At 40.3% G+C, this 25,117-nt stretch overlaps 1 protein-coding gene across 3 annotated transcripts in view; it reads right to left on the bottom strand.

The window, feature by feature from the left end:
- The window catches only part of LOC124621771 (cysteine--tRNA ligase, cytoplasmic), an 83,828-nt gene that overhangs the window by 17,320 nt on the left and 41,391 nt on the right, over positions 1-25,117 (bottom strand). For all 3 annotated transcript variants that reach the window (XM_047147203.1, XM_047147204.1, XM_047147205.1), the window contains exons 6-9: positions 21,443-21,684; positions 18,631-18,864; positions 15,828-15,972; positions 13,308-13,525 (exon numbers count right to left, since the gene is read on the bottom strand). In XM_047147203.1, coding sequence (XP_047003159.1) covers positions 13,308-13,525; positions 15,828-15,972; positions 18,631-18,864; positions 21,443-21,684 — 839 coding nt within the window. The remainder of the gene's footprint in view (positions 1-13,307; positions 13,526-15,827; positions 15,973-18,630; positions 18,865-21,442; positions 21,685-25,117) is intronic.

Below are 25,117 nucleotides of genomic sequence, written 5' to 3'. Positions count from 1 at the left end.
ACCACGATCCCAACTTGATCCACCACCACTACCTCAAAATCATCCCTTCCAAGCCTTCCAAGAATTCCTCCAGCATTGCCTCACAACCCTTCCTCAGGTCCCTACGACATTACCCTAACCTGTCCTCTGCAAAACTCCAGGCTCTGTGATTCCTAAAAGCTGGTGACTCCATCATTATCCTCCCAGCAGACAAAGGATCTACCAATGTAGTACTTGACCGAAATGAGGATGTTAGTGAAGGTCTACACCAGCTGTCTGACACCTCTACATAACAGTGTCTGCCATCAACATCCCATCCCTGTGATTTAAACTGACCAGTAGTCCCTCCTTAAAACCTCAGGCCCTTCACAAGGGCTAACACCTTAATCCATAGAACTTCTCATCCCACTCAAACCATGCACCCCCACCTTTTACCTTTTTCCTAAAATCCACAAACCAAATCATCCCAGCTGTCCTACAATTGCTGGCTTCAAAGCACCCACTAAACGTACATCTTCCTTAGTTGATCAACACCTGCAACCCATAGTACAAAGACTCCTCTCTTACATCAAAGATACCAACCATTTCCTAAATTGTCTGAAATCCATGCCCATCCCACTTCCACCACACACCTTACTTATCACCATTGATGCTACCTCCCTCTAAACCAATCTAAACCAACATCCACAACGTACATGGTCTGTCTGTTGCTGAACATTTCCTCAGTCAACGCCCACCCGATTCCAAACCTATGACATCCTTCCCACTCACATTAATCAACATTATACGAACCAGCAACTCCTTCACCTTTGAGGGGCAGACATACAAACAGATCAGGGGTATAGCCACGGGAACCAGGATGGTTCCTTCCTATGCCAACGTTTTCACGGGTTGCTTGGAAGGGGCTTTCCTGGGAGCCACACGTCTTCAGCCCACGGTTTGGTTTAGATACACTGGTGACATCTTTACCATATGGGCTCAGAGTGAGGCTGAGCTACTAAAATTCTTGGAATCTCTGAATACCTCCTCCCAATTAAATTTTAAATTTCCTATTCCGAATCCCATGCCACTTTCATTGATGTTGATCTCGTCCTCACACAAGGCCAGCTACACATTTCCGTCCACATTAAACCTACCAACAAACAACAGTACTTACTTTTGACAGTCATCATCTTTTCCATGTCAAACGTTCCCTCCCATACAGCCTTGGCATCAGAGGCAATCATATTTGGTCGGATGCAGACTCTTTACAGCAATACACCACCATTCTCATTTTGGCACGCAATTACCCACACTGCCTAGTTAAAAGGCAGATTTCCTGGACCATCACATCCAATCCTGGTACTGCTAGTCCCTCCACAAAACAGCTTCGGAGCATACCATTGATGACTCAGTATTATCCTGGTCTGGAATGTGTTAATCAGCAAATTTGATAGGGCCATGGCTTCCTAAAATCATGCCCTGAAATGAGATCCTGTCTGTCTGAAATTTTGCCCACCACACCTAGAACAGCTTTCCTTCACCCTCCCAATCTCTGCAATATTCTTGTCAGACCTCATGCTCCTTCTGCACCCATCTTCCTACCCTATGGCTCCTATCCCTGCGACCATCTCCGCTGCAAGGCTTGCCCTATGCACCCTCCTATCATCCCCTATAGTAGCTCTATCAAAGGGAGAGCCACTTGCAAAATGACACGTCATTTACCAGCTACTATGAAAACACTGTTTGGCCTTCTACATCGGTATGACTACCACGAAATTATCAATTAGGATGAATGGGCATTGGCAGAGGGTATATACTGGTAACTCGCAATATCCGGTGGCAGAGCATGCTCTATAACATGGCATTCATGACCTTGGCACCTTGGTCTTCCCTGTGACTTTCCTGACATCTACCCTTTTTCCTAGACCTCTCCAGTCCTTTTCCTTCACCCTTCTTCCTTCCCCTTCATCCCTTCTACCAGAAGAAGGAGCCACTGGTTCCAAAACCTTGCCAATTACAATCGTCTTATGTATGTGTTCACCCATCACTTGGTGGGTAGATTTTTTATCTACCCAATTAAATAATTTTTTATCTATCCAATTAAATAATTTTGTCAACAGTTGATTGTTTCTGTTGTTATTCTGCATTAACTGTTATCTGATCCAGTAAGGTAATGGCCATGACATATATAGAGTAACCAAAGAAACCAGAGATCATTTTTCTGGATGTGCTTCACAAACTAACTGTTTTCACTGGTTTGGTTCATTACGTAACAACCAAACAACTGACAGTTACTGTTAGTTTTCTGCTGATATGATTATATCCACATTTTGTCTACAGTTACAATGTTGTATGCTAGTTTTGAGTTTCCTACATCAAATTTGCTGAGCTTTTTTTTTTTTTCTTTTTCTTTTACACCAATTGACACTAGACTGTTTTTGAACTTAAGTCATACTGTGCAGAACCCACTAAGAACAACTCTTTTCACAGTTTAATATTCATGCAAAAACTGAATGTTCTGCAGTCTTCAACATGCCTAAGAATGCCTCTGTCTCATGGTAAGTGACCAACATACACTTACACTGCATTGATCTTCTTCAGTATGCCTGTGTAGAAGTGTGCACTGAAACAGTTAAGTGAGAAATCTCTGCATTACGCATGTTTCTTTACATCAAAGCCAACTTCGGAAATTTTCTTTGTTTGAGACTGTGTGTACAAGATTTGTGTGCTGATTTGAAGTTCTGGATTCACATATTTCACTGTTCGCATTGCTTCTCCATAATCTTTCACTGACTGTATCAGTATCCATTTGTACTGACATATATTGTGAAATTACTAACATTCACAAGTGTTGCAATAAACTTTCACTGTTACTTTCAATTGTAGGCTTAAACTTGATTGTGCTCTCTTAAAATTTTTGAAATCAGTAGGCCTACCCTTGTTCAAAACAATCATTCTCTAATTTCATTGCATAATTACCTGGGAAACAGGTTATTTTTGAGAATTTTCTGATGCTTATGACACTGTATTTTTGTAAATTACCGTGACAAGTGTTTCGGATATATAACCTATTTTGTAGCAAATCACCATTTTTGCCAAAGAATACATGACCTCTGAATTTCACTGTATATCAATGCAACTAAATGCATGTTTTTGAGAGTTTTCAGAAGCTGCCTTGGTCCTTTCATAATATATGAGTAATTAGTAGTAAATCAGCGTTTGTGATTTAGTTACTGTAGCAGACTTCCAATGACCGTAACATACTGTGTTACATCTAATTTTCCCTTAGAGCGGAGTAGCCCGAAATATTATCTGCATTGATCATAAACCAACTCTGTTTTTGAATTTGCTAATAACTATAATTAACATCAAAACATTTCAGAAAGCTAATAATTTTTACCACAGCTTTTTGTGTTGTCTTAATAGATAACTTGTTCTGTGCTTTTACTTCAATACTTAGAGGAAATTAGCAACAGTTTAGGTCAACACATTAAAGGCAATCAGTGGACTTAATTTGGAGTTATTCGTTCACTGCACCAGCCAAAATGCATCCCCACTGTGAATGCTCTTCTCAAACATTGGATGAGTCAGTTGGCTTTGTAAGCAGCTGGAAATAGCCCTGACAACTGTCAAACAATTGGCAGCTGCTGCAAATCCTTGTGCTGGAAGAGCTCCCTAGAGTTGTGTACCAGCCATGATACCAGTACCAGGGGGTATCTCAAGTACTATCCTTTCCTTTGGATCCCATCGCCTCTGCATAAAGTACAGAATCTGTAATTACTCGTCTAGCTGACTGCAAATGGCCTGTCAATGGTAGACCTAGGCATCCCGTACAGGGTGGACTAGGGCTAGGGAGGCCTCGTGGTGTCATACTGATTCTCCTAACCAACAAGTTTGAGGTGCTGTCTTTAACTGAAACAAACTGAGCCAGTGGGACTCACTTCACCTGTTTTGGGGAAACCAGTTAAGTCAGGTGTCAAGAGGAAACAAACGCAGAAGCATAGGGTCTATTAGTTGTCAGCAGTTCAAACATACAACGAATGATGGTATCCCTGAAGGAAATGGCAGCAAAGGACAGGAAAAGACATCAGGTTCACTCAGGATGTATGCCTGGTGGCCTCACTCAACATATTAAAGATGCTATTCCAGCAGCCACTGAGATAACAGGGAGCTACCAACTGCAGAATGTGGCGCACAGTGGAACAAATTAAGCCTGTCATCTGGGCTATGAGGCCATTCTTAGGGTCATTCCAGCAACTGGTAGAGAAGGTTGAGAAGACCAGCCTTGTGCATGGTGTTTCAACGTAGCTCACAATTTGCAACCATGTCCCCAGAACTGCCTCTTGCCCTTTGGTTCAGAGTCAGATGGAGGGACTGAACCCGAGACTTCGAAGGTTCTGTGGCAAGCTAGGCTGTGACTTCGTGGACTTCTGCCATGGGATTGAGAGTTGTAGGGTGATCCTAAATGGGCCAGGTGTGTACTATATTTCATAAGCTGCTACTTAGGTACTTGAGTAAAATATTGAAAGAAATGCCTCCCACAGCTGAGAGTATCAAAATCATAATGGTTAACTGCAATAGCATACACAACAAAGTACCAGAGTTTGAAGCGCTCCTGAAAAGCAGTGAAGTTAACATAATACTAATTACAGAAAGCTGGTTCAAACATGAAATTGATAGAGTGATTTTTGGGGAAATTGCAGTGTATATCAAAAGGACAGGCAAATAGGAAATGGAAGTTGTGATTTGCCACAGTAAGCAAGAAACACAAACCCACCAAGATAGATATTGCTTCGGCAAGACTCAGTATCAGGTGAGGGCATAAAATGATAACTGGATCCTTCTATCACCAACCAGATTCCTCTCCTGAAGTAACTAAAGAATTTAGAGTAAAGCTCAGTTCATGTGTACATAAGTTCCCCAGTTATACTGTACTCATTGGTGAAGAGTTTAAGCATCCAACAATTAACTGGGAAAATTACAGTTTTGTTAGTGGCAGGTGTGGTAAGACATCCTGCGAAACATTACTAAATGCCTTTCCCAAAACCTACCAAGATCAGATAGACACCACACTCATGATGGAAACATATTTGATCTAATGGCAACAGATAGATCTGGCCTCTCTGAGGATGTCCACATCGAAACCGGTATCAGTGATGATGATGATGATGATGATGATGATGATGATGATGATGCGGTTGTGGCAACAATGATTATCAAAGTACAAAGGAATACTAAACCAAGCAGAAAAAAAGAGATACGTTCAGTAAACTAGTTAAGAAATCAGTAGTGTCATATCTCAACGAGGAACTTGAAACTTTCATCACAGGGCAGAAGCATGTAGAGGAACTATGGCTCAAGTTTAAAAGAATAGTTGACTATGCACTGGATAGACACCCTGGAGTGCCAAAGAAACTGGTATAGGCACGCATATTCAAATACAGAGACATGTAAACAGTCAGAATACGGCACTTTTGATATACACGGCAATTTCCCCAAAAATCACATATATAAGACAGTAAGTATCTGGCTCAGTTGTTAGATCAGTCACTGCTACTACAATGGCAGGTTATCAAGATTTAAGTGAGTTTGAACATGGTGTTATTGTCGAAGCACGAGCGATGGGACACAGTGTCTCCGAGATAACGATGAAGTGAGGATTTTCCTGTACGATCATTCCACGAGTGGACCATAAATAGCAGGAATCTAGTAAAACATCAAATCTTCAACATCGCTGTGGCCAGAGAAAGACCCTGCAAGAACGGGACTAATGACAGCTGAAGAGAGTCATTTCACGCGACAGCGGTGCAACCCTTCCGCAAATTGCTGCAGATTTCAACGCTGGGCCAGCAACAAGTGTCAGTGTGTGAACCGTTCAGCAAAACATCATCAATATGGGCTTTCAGAGCCGTAGGCCCACTCGTGTACCATTAATGGCCATATGATACAAAGCTTTACGCCACAAATAGGCCCGTCAACACTGACTGCTAATGACTGGAAACATGTTGCCTGGTCGGACCGTTTCAAATAATATTGAGCGGATGGATGTGTATGGATATGGAGACAACAACATGAATCCAAGGACCCTGCAAATCAGCAGGGGACTGTTCTAGCTGGTGGAGGCTCTGTAATGGTGTGGGGCATGTGCTGTTGGAGTAATATGGGACCCTTGATACGTATACATACGACTGACAGGTGACACATATGTAAGCATCCTATATAATCACCGGCATCCATTCATGACCGTTGTGCATTCTGATGGACTTGGACAATTCCAGCAGGACAGAGCAACAACCCATGAATCCAGAATTGCTACATAGTGGCTCCAGGAACATTCTTCTAAGTTTAAACACTTCTGCTGGCCACCAAGCTCCCCAGACATTAACATTATTGAGCATACCTGGGATGTCTTCCAACGTGCTGTTCAATAGAGATCTCCACCTCCTTGTACTCTTCCAGATTTATGGACTGCCCTGCACGATTATGGTGTCAATTCACCCCCAGCACTACTTCAGACATTGGTCAAGTCCATTCCACATCATGCCGTGGTGCTTCTGCATGCTCGCAGGGGCCCTATAGGATATTATGCAGGTGTGCCAATTTCTATGGCTCTTCAGTGTATTTACCCAGTAGAACACATCATGAGTGGAAGAAACCTTCAAGGTATACAGTCTCAGTAAAGACATTTCTTAAGAAAAAGAGATTACTGGATAAGAGATATAAAATAAAGAGGATGGCTATAGATAGAAAGATGCTGAATGAAACAGGTTTGGTTGTCAAAAGAGCAATGTGTGATGATTTCAATGACTACTGTAGCAGAATATTGTCAAATGATCTTTCACAGAACCCAAAGAAATTCAAATGTTCCTTTTACAAAGCAAAACCCAGGAGAATTGCCCCAATTTAATCGTCACTGAAATGATGAATGAAGTAAGTATTAGGTTCATAGGTGTTAAAAAACAGATGAAATAATTCAAATTGAACAAAGCTCTAGGGTCTGATGGAATCCGTGTCAAATTCTATACTGAATTTGCAGCGAGTTAACCCTTCTAACTATAGTGTATCATAGATCCATCGAACAAAAGACCATGTCCAGTTCTTGGAAAAAAGCACATGTCAGACCTGTCTACAAGAAGGGTAGTAGAATAGATCCACGAAACTACCATCCAATATCCTTGACATTGATTTGTTGTAGAATCTTGGAACATATTCTGAGCTCAAACACAATGAGCTATCTCAAACAAAATGACCTCCTCAATGCCGAACTGCACAAACCCTGAAAACATTGATCGTCTGAAACCCAACCTGTACTTTTCTCACAAGACATACTGATAGGTTTGGATCAAGGCAGACAGTTAGATGCAGTATTTCTTGATTTCCAAAAGGCATTTGACTGAGTACCACATTTACACTTATTGCCAAAAGTTCAACCAGATGGGGTATCAAGTGAAATTTTTGACTGGATGGAGGACTTTTAAGTAGGGAGGACACAGCATGTTATCGTGGATCGATAGTCATCATCAGAGGAGAAGTAACTTCCGCTGTACTTCAGGGAAGTGTATTGGGAGCCTTGCTGTTTATGTTGTACATTAATGACCTTGCAGACAACATTAATAATAAAATGAGGCTTTTTGTAGATGATGATGTAGTGTCTGAAACAAAGTGCATAAATATTCAGTCAGATCTTTATAAGATTTCGAAGTGGTGGCAAATTGCTTTAAATGTACAGAAATGTAAAATTGTGCACTTCACAAAAAGAAAAAAACATAGTATCCTATGGCTATAATATCAATGAGTCACTGCTGAAATTGGCCAGCTCATACAAATACCTGGAGGGTAGCACTTTGTAGGGATATGGAATGGAATAATCACATACGCTCAGTTGTCAGTAAAGCAGTTGGTAGACCTCGGTTTATTGATAGAATACTGGAGAAGAGCAATCAGTCTACAAAGGGGATTGCTTACAAATCATTTGTGCAACCAGTTCTAGAATATCACTGAAGTGTGGGGGACCGTTTGGAAATAGGGCTAACAGGGGATACAGAACATATACAAATAAGGGCAGCACACATGGTCAAAGGTTTGTTTGATCTGTGGGAGTGTGTTACAGAGATACTGAACTGGAAGACTCTTGATGATAGACGTAAGCGATTCCTAGAAAGTCTATTAACAAAGTTTCAAGAATCAGCTTTAAATGATGACTATAGAAATATACTACAACCTCCTATGTAATGCTCTCATAAAGATCATGAGAAGATTAGAATAAATACTGTTCACAAAAAGGCATTCAAACAATCATTCTTCCTTCACTCTATACATGAATGAAATGGAAGGAAACCTTAATAACTGGTACAATGGGATGTACCCTCTGCCATGCACCTCCTGATGGTTTGCAGAGTGTAGGTGTAGATATAGATAAGTCACTCATGGGTCCTCTTCAATCACACTGCACATAGAATCGATATTTTTTTAACCAATTTTGGTAGACATTCACTAAATTCATTACTGATGATAGCAGGATCCTACTGAAATTCTACATAGTGATTGCAAACAGTCTTTTCTGAAGGCGATCGAGTACCAACAGTTGAATGCTGCCAATCAAGGCATTGTCATTGACTCAAGTGAATGGTCCAATAAGACATGCCGAAACCTGTCCTGAATTTTTTTACACAGGAAGAAGGCAACGAAAGAAATCCACTGTCAAAATTTTAGCTGCTAAGATGCACTGCAAGTATTAAAAAAATTAGCTGAAAATTCCCAAATTCATAGCACACCAAACGGCAGTATAAATGTACACCCCTACTGGCACTGTAGCTACTGCGCATGTGCAATTAGGCACACACACATCGAGATCTGTGGTACATTTATAAATAGGAAACACGACATAACCTGGCCGTAATTTGTAATGGATGTTTCAGGTTACCGTTTGTTGGTAAGTTTCTCTGACACTACAGCACACACTTACTATGCTCTTGAATCAGCCACTCAAGTAACACCTATTACAAATTATCAGTTGCTTTCTGAAGTATTGGTAAGTTCTGACAACACAGATAAAGCTGAATTAATATTTATTGTGCTTTCATAAGGCATGCCTGCTAATTGTAACTTCTTTTCCTTCCAGTTTCACAGTAATGTGGAATCCAATTAACGTTCTCAGTTTAGCAATGATGAAGTATGTAGAATGTGGTTTCCAGTCGAAATCACCTACTTCTCCTAAGGACGTACATATCTGTCATTCATTCATTCAAATGATATCAACATTTTGTTTGAAATTGTGGATATGTTAGAAGAAATAGGAAATAACTGTGACAATTCCATGAGTTGTGGTTCGGACTATGTCGGTTGTGCCAGTAACAGTTCTGAAGACGAATACATTCCAAGTCTTTTTTTGTACTTTCAGTGATAAAGAAAAGATAGTGAAATATTGGTTAAATGAAGGATGATGGTGATGATGATGATGTCTGGTTTGTGGGGTGCTCAACTTTGCTCAGTCCAATCTCACCACTTTCACGAATGATGATGGAATGATGAGGGCAACACAAACACCCAGTCATCTCGAGGCAGGAGAAAATCCCTGACCCCGCTGGCAACCGAACCCAGGACCCCGTGCTCGGGAAGCGAGAACGCGACCATGAAACCATGAAATGCAGACTTAAATGAAGGAGGGAAAAAACAATAAGTTATGCACTGTGCAAAGGCGTTTTTGTTTTGTAAAATCAGAGTGTGAACTGTACAAATGGAAGAATGAATTACACGAAGTAAGAAATATGCACCAAACAGAAACCCGAAACCATCTGAATAAAAAACTATTTGAAAGATTTAGAACTACTCAGAAGAGGCTATGCACTGTTATCAATGGAGATCTACCACACTGGGCCCTCCGAATTGCATCTGACATAAAAATTGCTAATTTCCAGGCTTCGTCAACCTGGCTACACAGGTTCAAGAAATCATACAGAATCGGAAGTCACAAAATTACCAAGTTTACATCACGTAAATGTATAGAGCAGCTGTCAGTGGCAGACAATGCTATAGAGGGATTCATAGCTGATGCAAAGACGAAACTTGCTCTAATCCCCACAACTGCTGTTTATAATGCTGATCACACAGGTTTTGTAAAAGAACTGCATGCACACCGCACTTCATCATTTCGGGGTGAAAAAAATATGAGTCGGTTGCCTAATCAATGAATGCAATGACACATTCATGCACGATAATGCCAGTGATAAGTTTGAGTGGTTTACTGTTTCTGTAGCTGTGCATCTGTCTTCAAGAACTACAAGGCAAATTAGGACCAAAAATAAAAAATGAAGTGTGTGGTTGCAAAAATATTCTAATCAACATATCAAAATCTGGAAAAATGGGAAACAATAATTTTAACATTTCATTCAAAGCGTATTCCTACCAGCTGCAGAAGCTAATTCATTGCTTTTGTTGGATTCATGGTTTGGACATAACAATGCCTCTCTTTCTGTGGAGGATGATGAGAAATCTGTAGATGTAATGTGGATTCCTGGAACTACTAGCGCAATTCAACCTCTCGATAAAGAATTTTTTCGACAGTAGAAAGCATTTTTCAGGAAATTATCAGACAACATAATTTCCAATACCTCTCTCTCATTTCAGGTTATCAGCAGAAAAGTATTCTTATGCTCCAGTCATTTGCGCATTACCAGTTTTCTTCACCACGCTTTACGAATGTGATCAAGTATGCCTGGTACACAGCACAACATCGAGAACAATGGCTGGTTCAATTTCAGACTTCATTCCAGTTCTGTCTAAGGAAAACCAGTGGTTACTGCAAAGTGCCTGACTGCATCAATTTTTCCTTTGTCTGAGGTGCCTGGTGCAAAAAAAATGTTTGTTACTACAAGTCCTCATTGATGGAAGTCGACTGTTACACCAAAAATTGCCATGATTCTATTATCTCTGCTAGCCACTTTTATCAGAATGACATGTGCAAGAACTGAACTGTTGATATGAAGTTATTCAAAACAAATGTTTGTATAGTTTAAACCACATTTTCACCAGAACAAACAAGCTAACAAGCATGAGCAAAAGAGAATTCTGTCAGGTGTACCTAGTAGGCCTCTTGCAGGTCTTTCAACTAGATGCTACAGCAGCTGCTTACATGTCCCTAACCTTCCCCAGTTACCTAATCGGAAAATGGAGGCCAGCAGTTTACCGTGGAATCCCAACTACATGTCTATCGTGGCCACTCCAACATCTGTGACAAGTGAATGCTCGGTTAAAAATCATAGTGCAAAAGTTGTGGTCTGAACAAGATTTGATTCCGCGCTCTCTGGATCGTGAAGTGTGCACTTCGCCACAAGACCGTTTTTGTTTTAGGAAAATGGAAATGAAGTACCATGCTTCTTGACATAGGATAGGGAAATGACGCGGGAGACCCACATGCCATACTGGGCAAGGTCTTAATGGAGGTGGTTTACCGTTGCCTTTCTCCGACCGTAACAGGGATGAATGACGATAATGAAGACAACACAACAACACTCAGTCATCTCGGGGCAGGGGAAAATCCTTGATCCCGCTGGGAATCGAACCCGGGACGCTGTGTTCGAGAAGCGAGAATGCTACCCCGAACTGTGGACTTTTGTTTTTAGGAAAAACTGAAAAAAGAATGTGACCATTAGATCTTACATGCGTAGTGAAAATGCTGGCTGTGTCACCTCTTGAGATGATGCTCGATGTCAGTAATTAGTGTTCTGTTCATAAATCTCCCCTCAATGGTAATGAGGAGACAGGGAAAAATGGCAGCTGACAAACAAGGAAAATTTTGGACCAGTGCTAAGGAGAGATGGAGATGCAATTCTACGTAAAGTGTATGACCTCCACACGTCACACTTCCATACACACTGAGGCATTTAAATTCTTCCTTCTCTGCACCATTTTGCATACTCTGTCAAGAACAGTGTGCTTGCCAAGCAAAATAATCCTCACTGAATAGCAAAGTTTCACATTGTGGCTCTAACAAGATAGAGTTGTATCCTGTATGGAGAATGTTAGCTCCAAAAACTAAAAACTAATAATACAGCATTCATAGGCAATGTTTGCTGCATCACGTTCTCTTCTGTTCCCTCTAGTATAAACAATTATACCCATATACAAGGGAATGGCAGCAAATTTTCTGCAAATTCTCATTCGCACATGTTTGCTCCCATTTGCTCCACTATAAACCGAGCTTTAGGTGCTTAAAATTGCTGTCTGTGAACCCCAGATAATTCCACTAAGCAGCACTGCTTAACTGATTTGCTGAGTTGTGGGCTAGGGGGGCAGGGCTGTACAAACTACTGTTATAAATTGTTATTCGTGTGGGGACTTGCAATGCCTCTTAGCAGCTAAAATTTTGGCAGTGCATTTCTTTCATTATCTTCTTCCTGTATAAAAAATTTCAGAGTAGGTTTCGACATGTCTTGTTGGCTCATTCCCTTGTCAGTCCTTTACAAAAAGTCATGAAGTGTCATGCAGTTAATTCCTTCATATGAAATTTTTGTTTTTCCCCAAGACTGCTCTTTAAAATTTGGCAAATTTCTCTGTTGTCATTATTTTAACAATAAGAAGTGACAAATTTTAAAACAATAGTATTGTCACATCCCAACAGCATCATCGGTTGGACATTCGTAAAAACTTGAAATTCGAATCGTATGTTGAGCTATAGGAAGGACTGCATTCTAGGGAAAAAATAATGATAATAATAATAATGATAATAATAATAACAATAATAATAATAATAATAATAATAACAATAATAATAATAATAATAGGAATACAACAACAAGATGCACTGCCTTAGAGAGAGATATGAAGAATGTAAAGGAAAACTAAGATTATCTCTTGTTCTCCATAACCAGCAGACCATTGTGATGGATGATGAACTATCTGAAATATCAGTATTAATTGTTATTCCATTGTCACCTCCAAATTAGTTCATGTACCTGGTCTCTCTCTCTCTCTCTCTCTCTCTCTCTCTCTCTCTCTCTCTCTCTCCCTCCCTCCCCCTCCCTCCCCAGGCTTTTCCATTCCTTTGACATCTATGTGTATGGCACTTCCTATCTTTCTCCCACTTTCCGCCTTTTACGTTGATGACATAATTTTAGAGTATTCCACAATATTTTTAAACATCCCTACTCCAACTGTTTCCTGTTTTTGGTGTCCAATGCCTTCTCTAGTACAAATATTACTCCTACATTTAGTTACATTAACTTCGTTCAGCAACATAAGAGAAATTCAAGAAATAAATTGTTGGGGTTATTAATTATAAAATGTCTGAAATTCTCACATGATTACACATATAAATTTATAGATTTAATGAACTTTGATGAACTTACATTCTGGCTCGATGAAACAGAAGATGCTGGAAAACCTAAGGAGGCATCATCTGGGATGGTACCAAAAATTTTCATCAGTTTTGTAATGTAGCTTGCAATATCCCATAACAGAACACAATTACTCCCACGTCCCACAGAACGGCAATTTCGTTGATAGACATTACATACGGCTACAAGTTCTCGGACGTGATCCAATGCTGTTCGTGTGTCTATATTGTCTGGCAAACCAAACAGAAAAAGTATTGTGATATAATAATTTCTTTATTTCATTTGCAGAAATAGAGTAAAGTTGGGCAAGACATGATCATACTTCTATACAGAATAAATAAGTTTTCATACTGTCAAACAACAGAAAATCTGGGGTGGAATAACCAAAGTAGCATTACAATAGATTGCCACTCATCACGCAGAGAACCGACTGTGCAGTATACAGCAACATTCAAAAACAGACTATTGGATATTACTTAGCTATTGCACCAAGTCTTTCATCAGACATAGAAACAATGCTAAAGCCTGAGTAAATGAAGTAAAGTACGTATGCAGATTTGTTCAATGGCTATCCAATACTGATCTGGTGTTTCGTGTAGCACAAGCTATGACACTCGATTCATGTCACCTCCAATTTCATAGAACTCTGCCGTACTGACCACCACTGGCTACCTGGGTTTCTTTCTTCTTTTACTTGCCTTAACAAAGATACCTCAACTACAAACAAAGCAAAGGCTAGAAAGATAATCACTCACAACATAGCAAAGGCATTGTGTGGCAGGAAGGTAACAAAGCAAGCACAGCTACACTTTCATCATACTACAACCAGTCTGGTCAGACTAAGATGAGGGGTTGTATTCAGTGGAGTAGGTGAGGTGAATAAGGAAGAGGGGGAATGAAAATGGGAGGGGCACAGCAAGGAGTAAGAAAGTTGAGGAACAGAAATGGAAGAAGACAGGACAGGAACATGGCACCAGAGAGAGATCATCCTGATGCAGAAAGGGCTGGTAGTATGCAGCACAGAATGGATGACAGGAACAGGGTTGGAGGAAGACAGAATCCTCCCCACCTCATCAAAAGGGGAGTTCTGCCACTCATGAAACCTACAAACTATCAAGGTACTTCCAACCTCATGGGTTATATTCTTGTGAAAACCCAGGTACATGAACTGTACCGTTAACCTACCCAGCACATTATATTTGTATTCCATGAGAAACAAGGCCACCTGTTAAAGCAGCTGCATCAAAATCAATTATGTTGCAACTTATGCACAACCTTTTATGTGGACCACCACTGACAGCAGTCCATTTGAATGAATGATGTTGAACATCTAGTGACATAAAATGTCACTGAGCACAACTGAAATGGCTGCTTCAGAACTCCTAAATTCCAGAACACTGCTGACCCCTTTCCACAAAAATTCGCCTTCTCTGAATCACACAGATGGGAAGCGTCCATCTCACTTTATCCATCCCTGCAATCCTTGGCTTTTACCTGCCCTTCACCCATGTAAACCCGTTCCTGCCCCTTTCCCTTCATTATGTCCCTGGCCGCAACTTTTCCTCCTCACTACTTTACTCTGCACTTTCACATTTGTTTGATTCATACGTCAAAGAATCTCTCTCTCTCTCTCTCTCTCTCTCTCTCTCTCTCTCTCTCTCTCTCTCTCTGTGTGTGTGTGTGTGTGTGTGTGTGTGTGTGCACGCGCGCCCCTGGGGGGAGGGAGGGGGGGGGGGGGGTTGCACACGCCTGAATTTTCCAACCTTAGCTAGCATCTTCCAATTATTTTGGACAAGCCTATCTAGAGTTCAGTGCTTCTACCACATGAGCGTTGCTCTTACTCATTTCACTGTTTCTATTCCATCTGAGATTTTCAGTACCGTACATTATCATCTTAAAAGAACAAAAGAATAAAAAAATTAACAAAATCTTGCTCAAAAAAGAATGCAGATACAGGCCATAATCACATTTACTTGGTCTGTTGAGATGAAAAAGCAAGCAACAATAAACTTAAAACACTAATTACAGGACAAGACCAGATTTTTATAACAATGAGGAAAAACTGCATCCAGAAAAATTTTCATGCAATGAAAGAATTTATTTATCCATAACAAGTTTTAGTTTACTTTTCATCTTCATAGGGCAGCATTCATTTACTACTCATAAAAAAAGCATGCTAACATCTGAAGACGTCATTAGGCCTAAAACTGGTTTCAGAGATATAATAAATTCACCACAAGTAATTGGGTAGATTGCAGTGTTTTCTTTCTGTTAAAGTTCCACAAACTTCTCAAGCCATTATGAATAAAGTAACAATCAGAAAACTTCTCTAAACAGACTGTTGCTCAAAGGTCTTGCATGTCAAAGAAAGCTGCCATATTCGAAATGTTCCATATATTCTCCATTTTAGCAGATACAAGCACTAGCTTAGTTCCTAAAACAATAATGAAGTATTTCCTCTCAAAATATACGTCAATAATTGTAAATATGAACAGAAAATATAACCAACCATACAAACAACTAAAAACTTACCACACAAAGCAGCATGCACTCCATCTCTTGTTGCCAAGAATCTTTCACTGAGTGAGTGCTCTTCCTCTCTCCATTTTTGGAAGGAATCCAAATTTGTTTCTGCGAGAGTGCAACGACTCATATCTTTCACGGTGAGGAAAAACTCCTGAGGAGAATGAAAATTATTTTTATTGTGCATACAAATTAAAGTTCCAGAATGAATCAACATTTTGTAGCATGGTGCCTGTCATTATGGAACTTTCCGATAGACTAAAATTGTGTTGCACTGGGTCTCTTAACAAAGAACCTTGCTTTTGCAGGCAATGCTCTTACAGATAGAGCTATTTAAGCAAAACTCACGACGACACTGTTTCAATTCTACCAGTACCTCATCCATTTTACGATTCTAAATTATTATTATTATTCTGGGAATGACTGCTAGGCCATGACTACTGATTTCTCTGTTGACATCCTTTTTTTTCCTTCCATGAGTGCTAGTCTAGTAAGCCGTGCAGGAGGACTTCTGTGAAGGGTGGAAAACAGAAGAGGTGTACCATCTCAAGAGAAGCTGTAAGGGTGGATAATGCGTTGCACTTGGATAGGTCAACCAGGAGGAGCATTGCCCTAGAAAGACTAGGTCCAGATTAGAGGCATAGTCCCATACAGTATCAAAACTACAGTTTTCAACATCAATCTTGTCAACTTCTGCAGCTGAATGGTCAGAGAAGACCCAAATTTTATCTTCTCCCACTACTAATGATTATTTCTTGGTGGGAAGACAAACAGGTCGCCTCCCTGCTATGAGAAAAACTATGGCATTACTTTAAGGCTGCAATTTTAAAAGATGATGTTAATTACAAAGAGAGCTGTGTATTAACCACACATTCATCCAATACAGTTTAGGAAGTAAATGAAGTTCTAGTTCATTGGCAGAGGTCGATACAAAATTAATTTAAGGACTTTAAACGTGTGTTTCACTTATGAGCAATGAAACACATTCTTCACAAAGCAAGTGTTTCACTTAGGTACAGCAACACACATACATCGCAAGGCTAAAAAAGAAAGCATTTTTAACATTGCAGTGCATTCTTTTCATGTGACCAAGCTTCACTACTACTCCCACCCTGGTTGTTACATTTCATTCGAGAGCTGTATGGGGTCATAATCATTCTGATTTACAGAGATAAAACAGTTTGTGTAGCTATGCCACTGCATTATAGTGTCAACTGGACATGGATTGTAGACATGACACTGCTGTATAGCAATTAATGATCATTATTCCATATTGGATTCTCTAAATTTAATGTAGACTCTGAATGGCGGAAATGACTAAGGGTGCCCTATGTAAGTTAAAACAATCAGAAATTGTTGAATCAGAGTATTAGGCAATTACTGACTGACTCAAGAGAAAAATAATAATATAAGGAAGTTGGGTAAGACTGACATTGTGAAAGCAGCAGAGAAATAACTTAGTGAAAGAAAAAGCTCAGTAGAAATTCTTTTACAACAAAGAAGATGCTGAAATTAAACTTCATAAGGAGAACATATAAAACTTAATCATGTGAAAAGGAACACAGATGTTTAAAATAAAGAGAGATTGTCAAAATGTGCAAACTGGCAAAGCAGCAATGACTAGGCTGGTAGAAGTGCAAAGTTGTATAAGCACACCTGTATGACTGTAGAAAAGATAGAAGCTGCATAAAGAAACCTTCAGAGATAAGAGAAGCTGCTGTATGAAAGCAACAATCATTGATGATTACAATGTCTGAAGGGCACTGTATTGTGAAGATGCAGACACTGTATAAACACAGACATTGTAACCACCTATGATGTACCCATGACTCAGTGGGCTCAAATGACTATTTAATATCTGTCTTTGTGTGCAGCTATCATGAACTGTGTGAGCATGAAGGTTGTGACTATGTGGCATGTGGAAGTTTGGATCTGCTCAGCATGCTCCAATAGCTCAAGTGGTCAAGGTGACTGCTCATGATAAGTAGGAAATCTGGGTTCAAGTCCCAGTCTGGCACAAAATTTTCGTGTGTTGCCAACAGCTGACATCAAGACATAGTCAGAGAATGTGAATCTATTTCGTAATGAACACCAACAATCACATAGAAAATCAGTGCTAAGCAAAGAAAAGAAAAAAAAAAGGTGAGAGGGATATGTGAAGGACTGTATAAAGCAAAGAACACAATGGGCTGTATAAAGCAAAGAAGACAATATTATGGAAAGGTAAGAAGAAGTGGATGAAACCGAGAAAGAGGACACAACAGCATTAGGAGATGTTGATAGAGCCAAGGGCAAAAGTCGGCCGAGCCCCAAAGTCAACAAACAGGGTGAAGAAACATTGACAAGTAAGATGCAAAATAATGCAAAGGTTATCCAAAGAGTTGTTAGGTACCATAAATAAAATCTATTGCTCATCTTTCCCCTCCACCCCAAGTCTCCTAAAAAGGCAATGTTTCGTGACTTGATACAAGCAACTGAAGTGACACACACACACACACACACACACACACACACACAAAGAGAGAGAGAGAGAGAGAGAGAGGGGGGGGGGGGGGCACTGAGCAAAACCTGCTATTAGGTATTATTTCTGTACTGTTTCACAATTGGGGACAAAGACTCTTTCATCAGAGAACATAGATTACAATCTCAGATTCTCAAAGCCAAATCGCAAATTGATATTTGACAGTTACGTTTACTAGTACTACACAAGCTGAAAGACCATGATGCTCCACAGATACAAAGCTCCTCACTGCCATAGTGAAAATATTATTGTTTTCCTGATACTATTAAATTATATTAATTATTTACTTACATTAAGCATCTTCTCATATTGTGCAGCCATTTCCATGGTATTACTACTGTAATCCAATGTGTCTTTCCATGAATGTAGAAGAAAAGCAAATCTCAGTTGTCTTGCTGAATGTTTCTTCAAAGCATCGCGTATTGTTACAAAATTCTTCAAAGATTTTGACATTTTGCAGCCAGCAATCGTTAAATGACCTGAATGTAGAAAATATCGGACCCAGTGACTATTGTCATAGTAGGCCTACAACACAAACAGAAACTGTTGTATTAACAAATGATGGAAGTTATGAAACAAATATATGTACAGACATACATTGATCCACCAGCACATCATGACCACTGACCCACCATCAATATACACGTGTCCGGGCGATAGCAGTGTCACCTGGCAAAGAAAGACTGCTAGTCACACACACACACACACACACACACACACACACACACACACACGGAGCATGCAATATCAATGAGCATGCTGCCCATGTGTAGATGGGGAAGGCATGCAATCTAAGTGTTTGACCGAGGGCAGATTGTGAAGACCTGGAGGCTCGGCATGAGAATTTTGGAAACTGTACAACTTTTTGGGTGTTCAAGGAATACTGTGGTGTCTACAACACGTGACAAAGAAGGTGAAACCACGTCCAGATGATGTGGGTTTGGGCGGCCACCCCCCACTACAGATATCGCACATCATAGGCTGGAAAGACTGGTAAAACAGCACAGACCGTGAACTGTGGCAGAATTAACATCAAACTTTAATGCTGGGCAGAGTACAAGTGTGTGTGAACACACAATATACCTAACATTCCTAATGATGGGCCTCTGCAGCTGCGAACAGTGCACGTGCCAATGTTAAGATCACAACATCAGCAACTATGACTGAAATGGGCACATGACCATCAGCACTTGACAGTGGTGCAGTGGCATGGTCTGATGAATTCCAATAATCTCTTCATTATGGCAATGAGTGGGCGCGAATCCAAATTCTTCCAGGGGAAGAGCTCCTTGACACTTGTACTGTGGGACAGAGACAAGCTGGTGGCGACTCCATTATGCTCTGGGGAACATTCATATAGGCATCCAAGGGTCCTATGGAGCTCATTCAAGGCACCATGATGGCCAAGGAGTACTGTACACTGGTGCAGACCACGTACACCTCTTCATGACAATCATGTTTCCCAACAGCAGTGGCATTTGACAGCAAGATAATGTGCCATGTCACATGGCTAGAAGTGTGATGGAGTGGTCTAAGGAACACAGTGGTAAGTCACCTGATCTGAACCCAACAGAACGCATCTGGGATGTGATTGAATGTGGTGTCAGAGCTCATCACCCACCTCCCCAGACTTTACAGGAATTAGCAGGAATGAGATAACTTGTGTGTGCAGATGTGATGCCAGCTCTCCCTCCAGTGACCTACATAGGCCTCAAGGCCTCACTGCCTCAATGACATGATATGTTGCTACTGTTTTCGTGCCAGAGGTGGACATACTAGCTACAAGCTATTAAGTAGGTGGTCATAACATTCTGGCTGATCAGTGAATGTGTATGAACAACTGAAAGAAACATACTTTCTGTCTTTGAGGCACAGAATGTGTGCATGCTGCCCCTCTCCCCCTCCATGAGCAATGAATGTCAACAAAATGGCAAAGACAGCCTACAACAGAGTGTACCTACTATTCCCAGCACAAGCAAAATGGCCCACATTTGGACATGTGTTTACAGCACATTTTCCTAGTTTTCACCAGTACTACCTCCTGTAAGAATAAACAGACTCTGTATATACTTGAAGTGGATGTTTTTCCTAAGAACCACCAGGTTTGCTTTGGTAGATATCTGCAGTTTCATTTTGCAATGCGTAGCATTTCACCCTGCATTTCATGTGACACCCAGTGCTAATAGGATGTATCAGTTTATTTCTCTTTGAAATCAAAAAGCTTTTTACGTGGATCTTTATGTGCTACTAGTCCCATACTAGTTTGGTACAATATTCAGCTTAATGACTGTATTAACAAGGACATGAAAACATGAAAATCAGTCAGCACTCCAGTAATCACTGCTGTATGGCAATGGTGGTTCATCATTGTAAATCATATAAATTCAGCAAACTAAACTCTTCTTGATGTCCATATGCTCACCACTCTGTCACTACATTTAAAATGCATATATACAAATTTTACCACTTTTTTATTGGCACAGATGATTATCCTTTCAAGCTTCATGTTGTTCTTGACAAAAGTGTTCCAAATAGCACATTTCGGCTCAACACAGATGCACCAAAATCATCTGCAGTCAGTTCTGGAAACTGAATGAGGTGAATCTGGTGACAATAAAAGTGAGTATCTCCAGTCATAATCTGATTTACTTTGACTTCTTCCTTGTGTTCTACGGTTTTCACACTAGCCAAAAAGCATGGTTTTGGTTCCTTCTTCCATATATTATTTCGAGTAATATATATCTACACCAGCCAACTACTATTTCCTAACTAACATTTTAAATTCTTATTGTTTTATTTATCACCATTTTAAGGTACTCTTACGTGTCCTGTTGTTAGCTTGCAAACTCTGAGGTATGCCAAAAAGATATTGACCTTCAACACAACACTAGCTCAGCTTCTGCCAATGATGATTTTTAGAATTTCCTAAAAACCAAAATGAATGAAAGTACTATGAACATCATGTCCATTGAACATCAAGTTTATGTTGCATCATTTAAATTGTGTTTAATAATCCAAAAAAATTTGAATACCATTCTCTCTGCAGCACTTTCACAAAATTAATAGCACATTACTGCCTGTAAGCACTTTTGTGAGTACTTACCTCAGCCTGGGCTAGCTCATTGTCATGGTGTGGGAAACGTAGGTCAACACCTCCTGTGTGGATGTCCATTGATTCACCAAGAATATTAGATGCCATTACAGAGCACTCAATATGCCACCCTGGGCGACCATGACCCCATGGTGAGTCCCACCACGGCTCTCCTGCTTTTGACTTTTTCCACAGAGCAAAGTCATTTGCAGAACGTTTCTCTTTCAGTCGATCTTCTGATATACACAGGTCACCTGAGAAACAAGCGTAATCATAACGGATCTTATAAAAAGTCACTAACATACCGCCCCCCATGGGAAGACAAGAAGAAATGTGTGTGTGTGTGTGTGTGTGTGTGTGTGTTATTTTTTTTCAATGGTTTAGTGTGTGTATTTTTTGTTTATCATATATGCCACTAGGATTCTATGTCCATTTTGCATGGTAATCTATGATAGCTACTACAGGCAGCAATCTACTGCAAATTTTAGTACCAAACACTTATTCAGATTCCCCACCTAGCTTGAGTATCAAAAGTGAAAACACTTCAGAGATATTCAGGCTCCTGGCAACAGCCGTGGCTTGCTCCTGCACGATGAGCAGCAGCTGCGGCACGGACATCAGGGGGAGCCGCCCTCCTGACAAGCATTTACCACTAGTTACTGTAGCCTGGCTATTGTTTGCCTGTCTTTACTAGCGATTGAAGCCTTTAGTTACATACCATTGAATACATTTATTTATCAGAATGAGATTTTCACTCTGCAGCGGAGTGTGCGCTGATATGAAACCCATCCCCCAGGCTGTGGCTAAGCCATGTCGCCACAATATCCTTTCTTTCAGGAGTGCTAGTCCTGCAAGGTTCGCAGGAGAGCTTCTGTAAAGTTTGGAAGGTAGGAGACGAGGTACTGGCAGAAGTAAAGCTGTGAGTACCGGGCGTGAGTCGTGCTTCGGTAGCTCAGTTGGTAGAGCACTTGCCCGCGAAAGGCAAAGGTCCCGAGTTCGAGTCTCGGTCGGGCACACAGTTTTAATCTGCCAGGAAGTTTCACATTTATTTATGTTTGTGATTTGGATTACTCTCTGGATTGTTTTATAGGCTTAAGACAACTTTTCTATGCTCTGAACTTGTTTTGGATGTTTGTTCACTTTGTGATATCCTCTGTCCTGTATCTCTGGGACCGCCCATTTCATTCTGCCAGTCTCAACGTTACCACCAGTGTGACTTATCATAAACTATGTTCTATCTACAAAGAGTAAGACAGAATACAAACCCCCCCCCCCCCCCCACCCGAGTGAGCTGCTCTTCCTTTTCAACCTTCCTCAACTTATTTCTCTCCCCTCCCAAATGAAAGAGCTATTAGTAGGAAATGTGTCACTTTTACTTTTAACTGTGTGCCTATCAGCAGTACTACATATTTCACCGTGTGAAGGATCGGTGATGGCCACCAATTCTGTCTCATAATATACAACTTACAATTTGTCATACTGTTTTGCTAGCTCTGGGCTGATGCATGAAGCATGTGCAGCTTCCTTCTAAACAGAGTTGAGTGCATGTATGGTTAGGCATCTGGTACAGCACTACAGCAGAGCTAATAATCAGCAGTTAGTATCAGACACCTGTATCTGTCTCTATTGGCTAATTGTTACGGGGGCTTGTAGTGAACCCTCTTGTTAGCCTTACCAATTTGGTGAATGGAGTCCCGCAGCTGCTAAACTGGTAGTGCTGCAGATCCAGAGCCTAAGTGCAGTAGATTAGAGATTTTTATATAAGCAAGAGAAGTGAAGAGTCAGTTCATCAGGTGACATTGCTGAAGAATATAAGGATATTTAGTTTCACCACTCAATTTCTTTTTAGATGGCATGATCCTGTTAATAGTGTAAACTTGTTTCCAAATAAGAGGTTTGGGTAGCAATGTTGCCTGACCAAACTGAACAGTACATTGCTTACATAGAGTTCAAAGTGAGTCTGTGAAGTCTAAAGTCTGCAGTAATGTATTACTAGTTTTTCCACAAGATAAATCAAGATTCATGCTCGAAGTTCAATTTTGTAACCTACAGATGACTATATCTGGAGTATGTACTTAGTGCCCACAAACAATGAATCACACAAGTGCACTTATATAGGTGTCCTCAAGGTGGGGGACCTGAAAGGAAGCTCCTGCCCCTTCCCTCTGGAGTACAGAGCTTTTATTCATCATAGATTCCACACACTTCAAGAGTCTATAACCATCAGTTATCAATTTTTGTGTGTTGCCTATAAAATTTGGTTCTTGTGGCATGAATTGCCTTGAAACTGGCCGATTTGAAAGTCTTGTACCCACTCCCTGGGAAAAATGCTGCTGACACCTATGCGTATTTACACATTATGCACACACAATGATGACAAGAATCTAAAATGTGGTCTCGTGTTTACTACTTTCTCGTGATTAATAACTTTATCTACCAGATGACAATGTATTTAAGAAGTCTAATGTATCAATAAATAAGAGAGCGGTATAATATTTCGATGTTCTTTAGCCTTATGTGTCACTTCAGCTTTCAGATTTATAAGCATACAGTATTGTCTGAGAAAGTTGGCAGCAATCAAAACACAGTCAATACTGCATACTGTCATTTTATTTATTTTAAATTGCTAACAACTATCAGTCATTTCACTGAGTGGCTTATACGCTTACAGTGAAGCTGTAGAGCCTAAAGCAGATACAGTACCAGCCGTGTCAACTGTAATGACAGCCACACTCTGAATACATCCTTGAGGCATTACATTATCTTTAACATGATTAGTGCTGAAAGTGGCTCCAACTTACATCTCAAATACCCAATATGACTGGAATGAGATGAAAACTGGCAAGCAGCTTCAGACTATCCATTCACAGACCACAGAGATGTGGCAACAGCAAGTAGTTTATCCCCATGACATTGTAACTGTGTCAGAGACAGCAAAGGACTTGGAAGAGGAATTCAACGGAATGAATAGTGTTCTGAAAGGAGGACATAAGATGAGCATCAACAAATGCAAAACAAGGATAATGCAATAAAGGAGAATTAAATCAGGTGATGCTGATGGAATTAGATTAGATTACTTCATTTAGTAGACAGGTTTTGCTATTTGGGCTGCAAAATAACTGATGATGAGTGAAGTAGAGAGCATATAAAATGTGGACTGGCAATGGCAAGAAAAGCGTTTCTGAAGAAGGGAAATTTGTTAACACTGAATATAGCTTTAATTGACAGGAAGTCTTTTCTGAAAGTATCTGTATGAAGTTTAGCCACGTATTAAAGTGAAACAAGCTGATAAATAGTTAAGACAAGAAGAGAATATAGGCTTTTGTAATGTGGTGCTACAGAAGAAAGCTGAAGACTAGATGGGTAGGTCACGTAACTAATGAGGTAGTACTGAATAGAACTGAGAAGAAAAGAATTTTGTGGCACAACCTGACTGAAAGGGATCACCTGTTAGGACACATTGCAAGACTGCAAGGGGTCACCAGTGTGGTACTGGAGGGAAGTGTGAAGGTAAAATTTGCAGAGGGAGACTAAGAGGTGATTACAGTAAGCAGGTTCAGAAGGATGTAGGTTGCAGTGGCTATTGGAGATAGAGAGGCCTGCACAGGATGGAGTAGCATGGAGAGTTGCATCAAACCAGTCTTTGGGCTGAAGACCATGACAGCAAAACAATACAGTGAAGAATAA

Source organism: Schistocerca americana, chromosome 7, assembly GCF_021461395.2.
Source record: "Schistocerca americana isolate TAMUIC-IGC-003095 chromosome 7, iqSchAmer2.1, whole genome shotgun sequence".
In the NCBI taxonomy this organism is placed as follows: domain Eukaryota; kingdom Metazoa; phylum Arthropoda; class Insecta; order Orthoptera; family Acrididae; genus Schistocerca; species Schistocerca americana.
The sequence above is the reverse complement of the archived record's forward strand: the minus strand, read 5'-3'. Positions and strand labels throughout refer to the sequence as shown.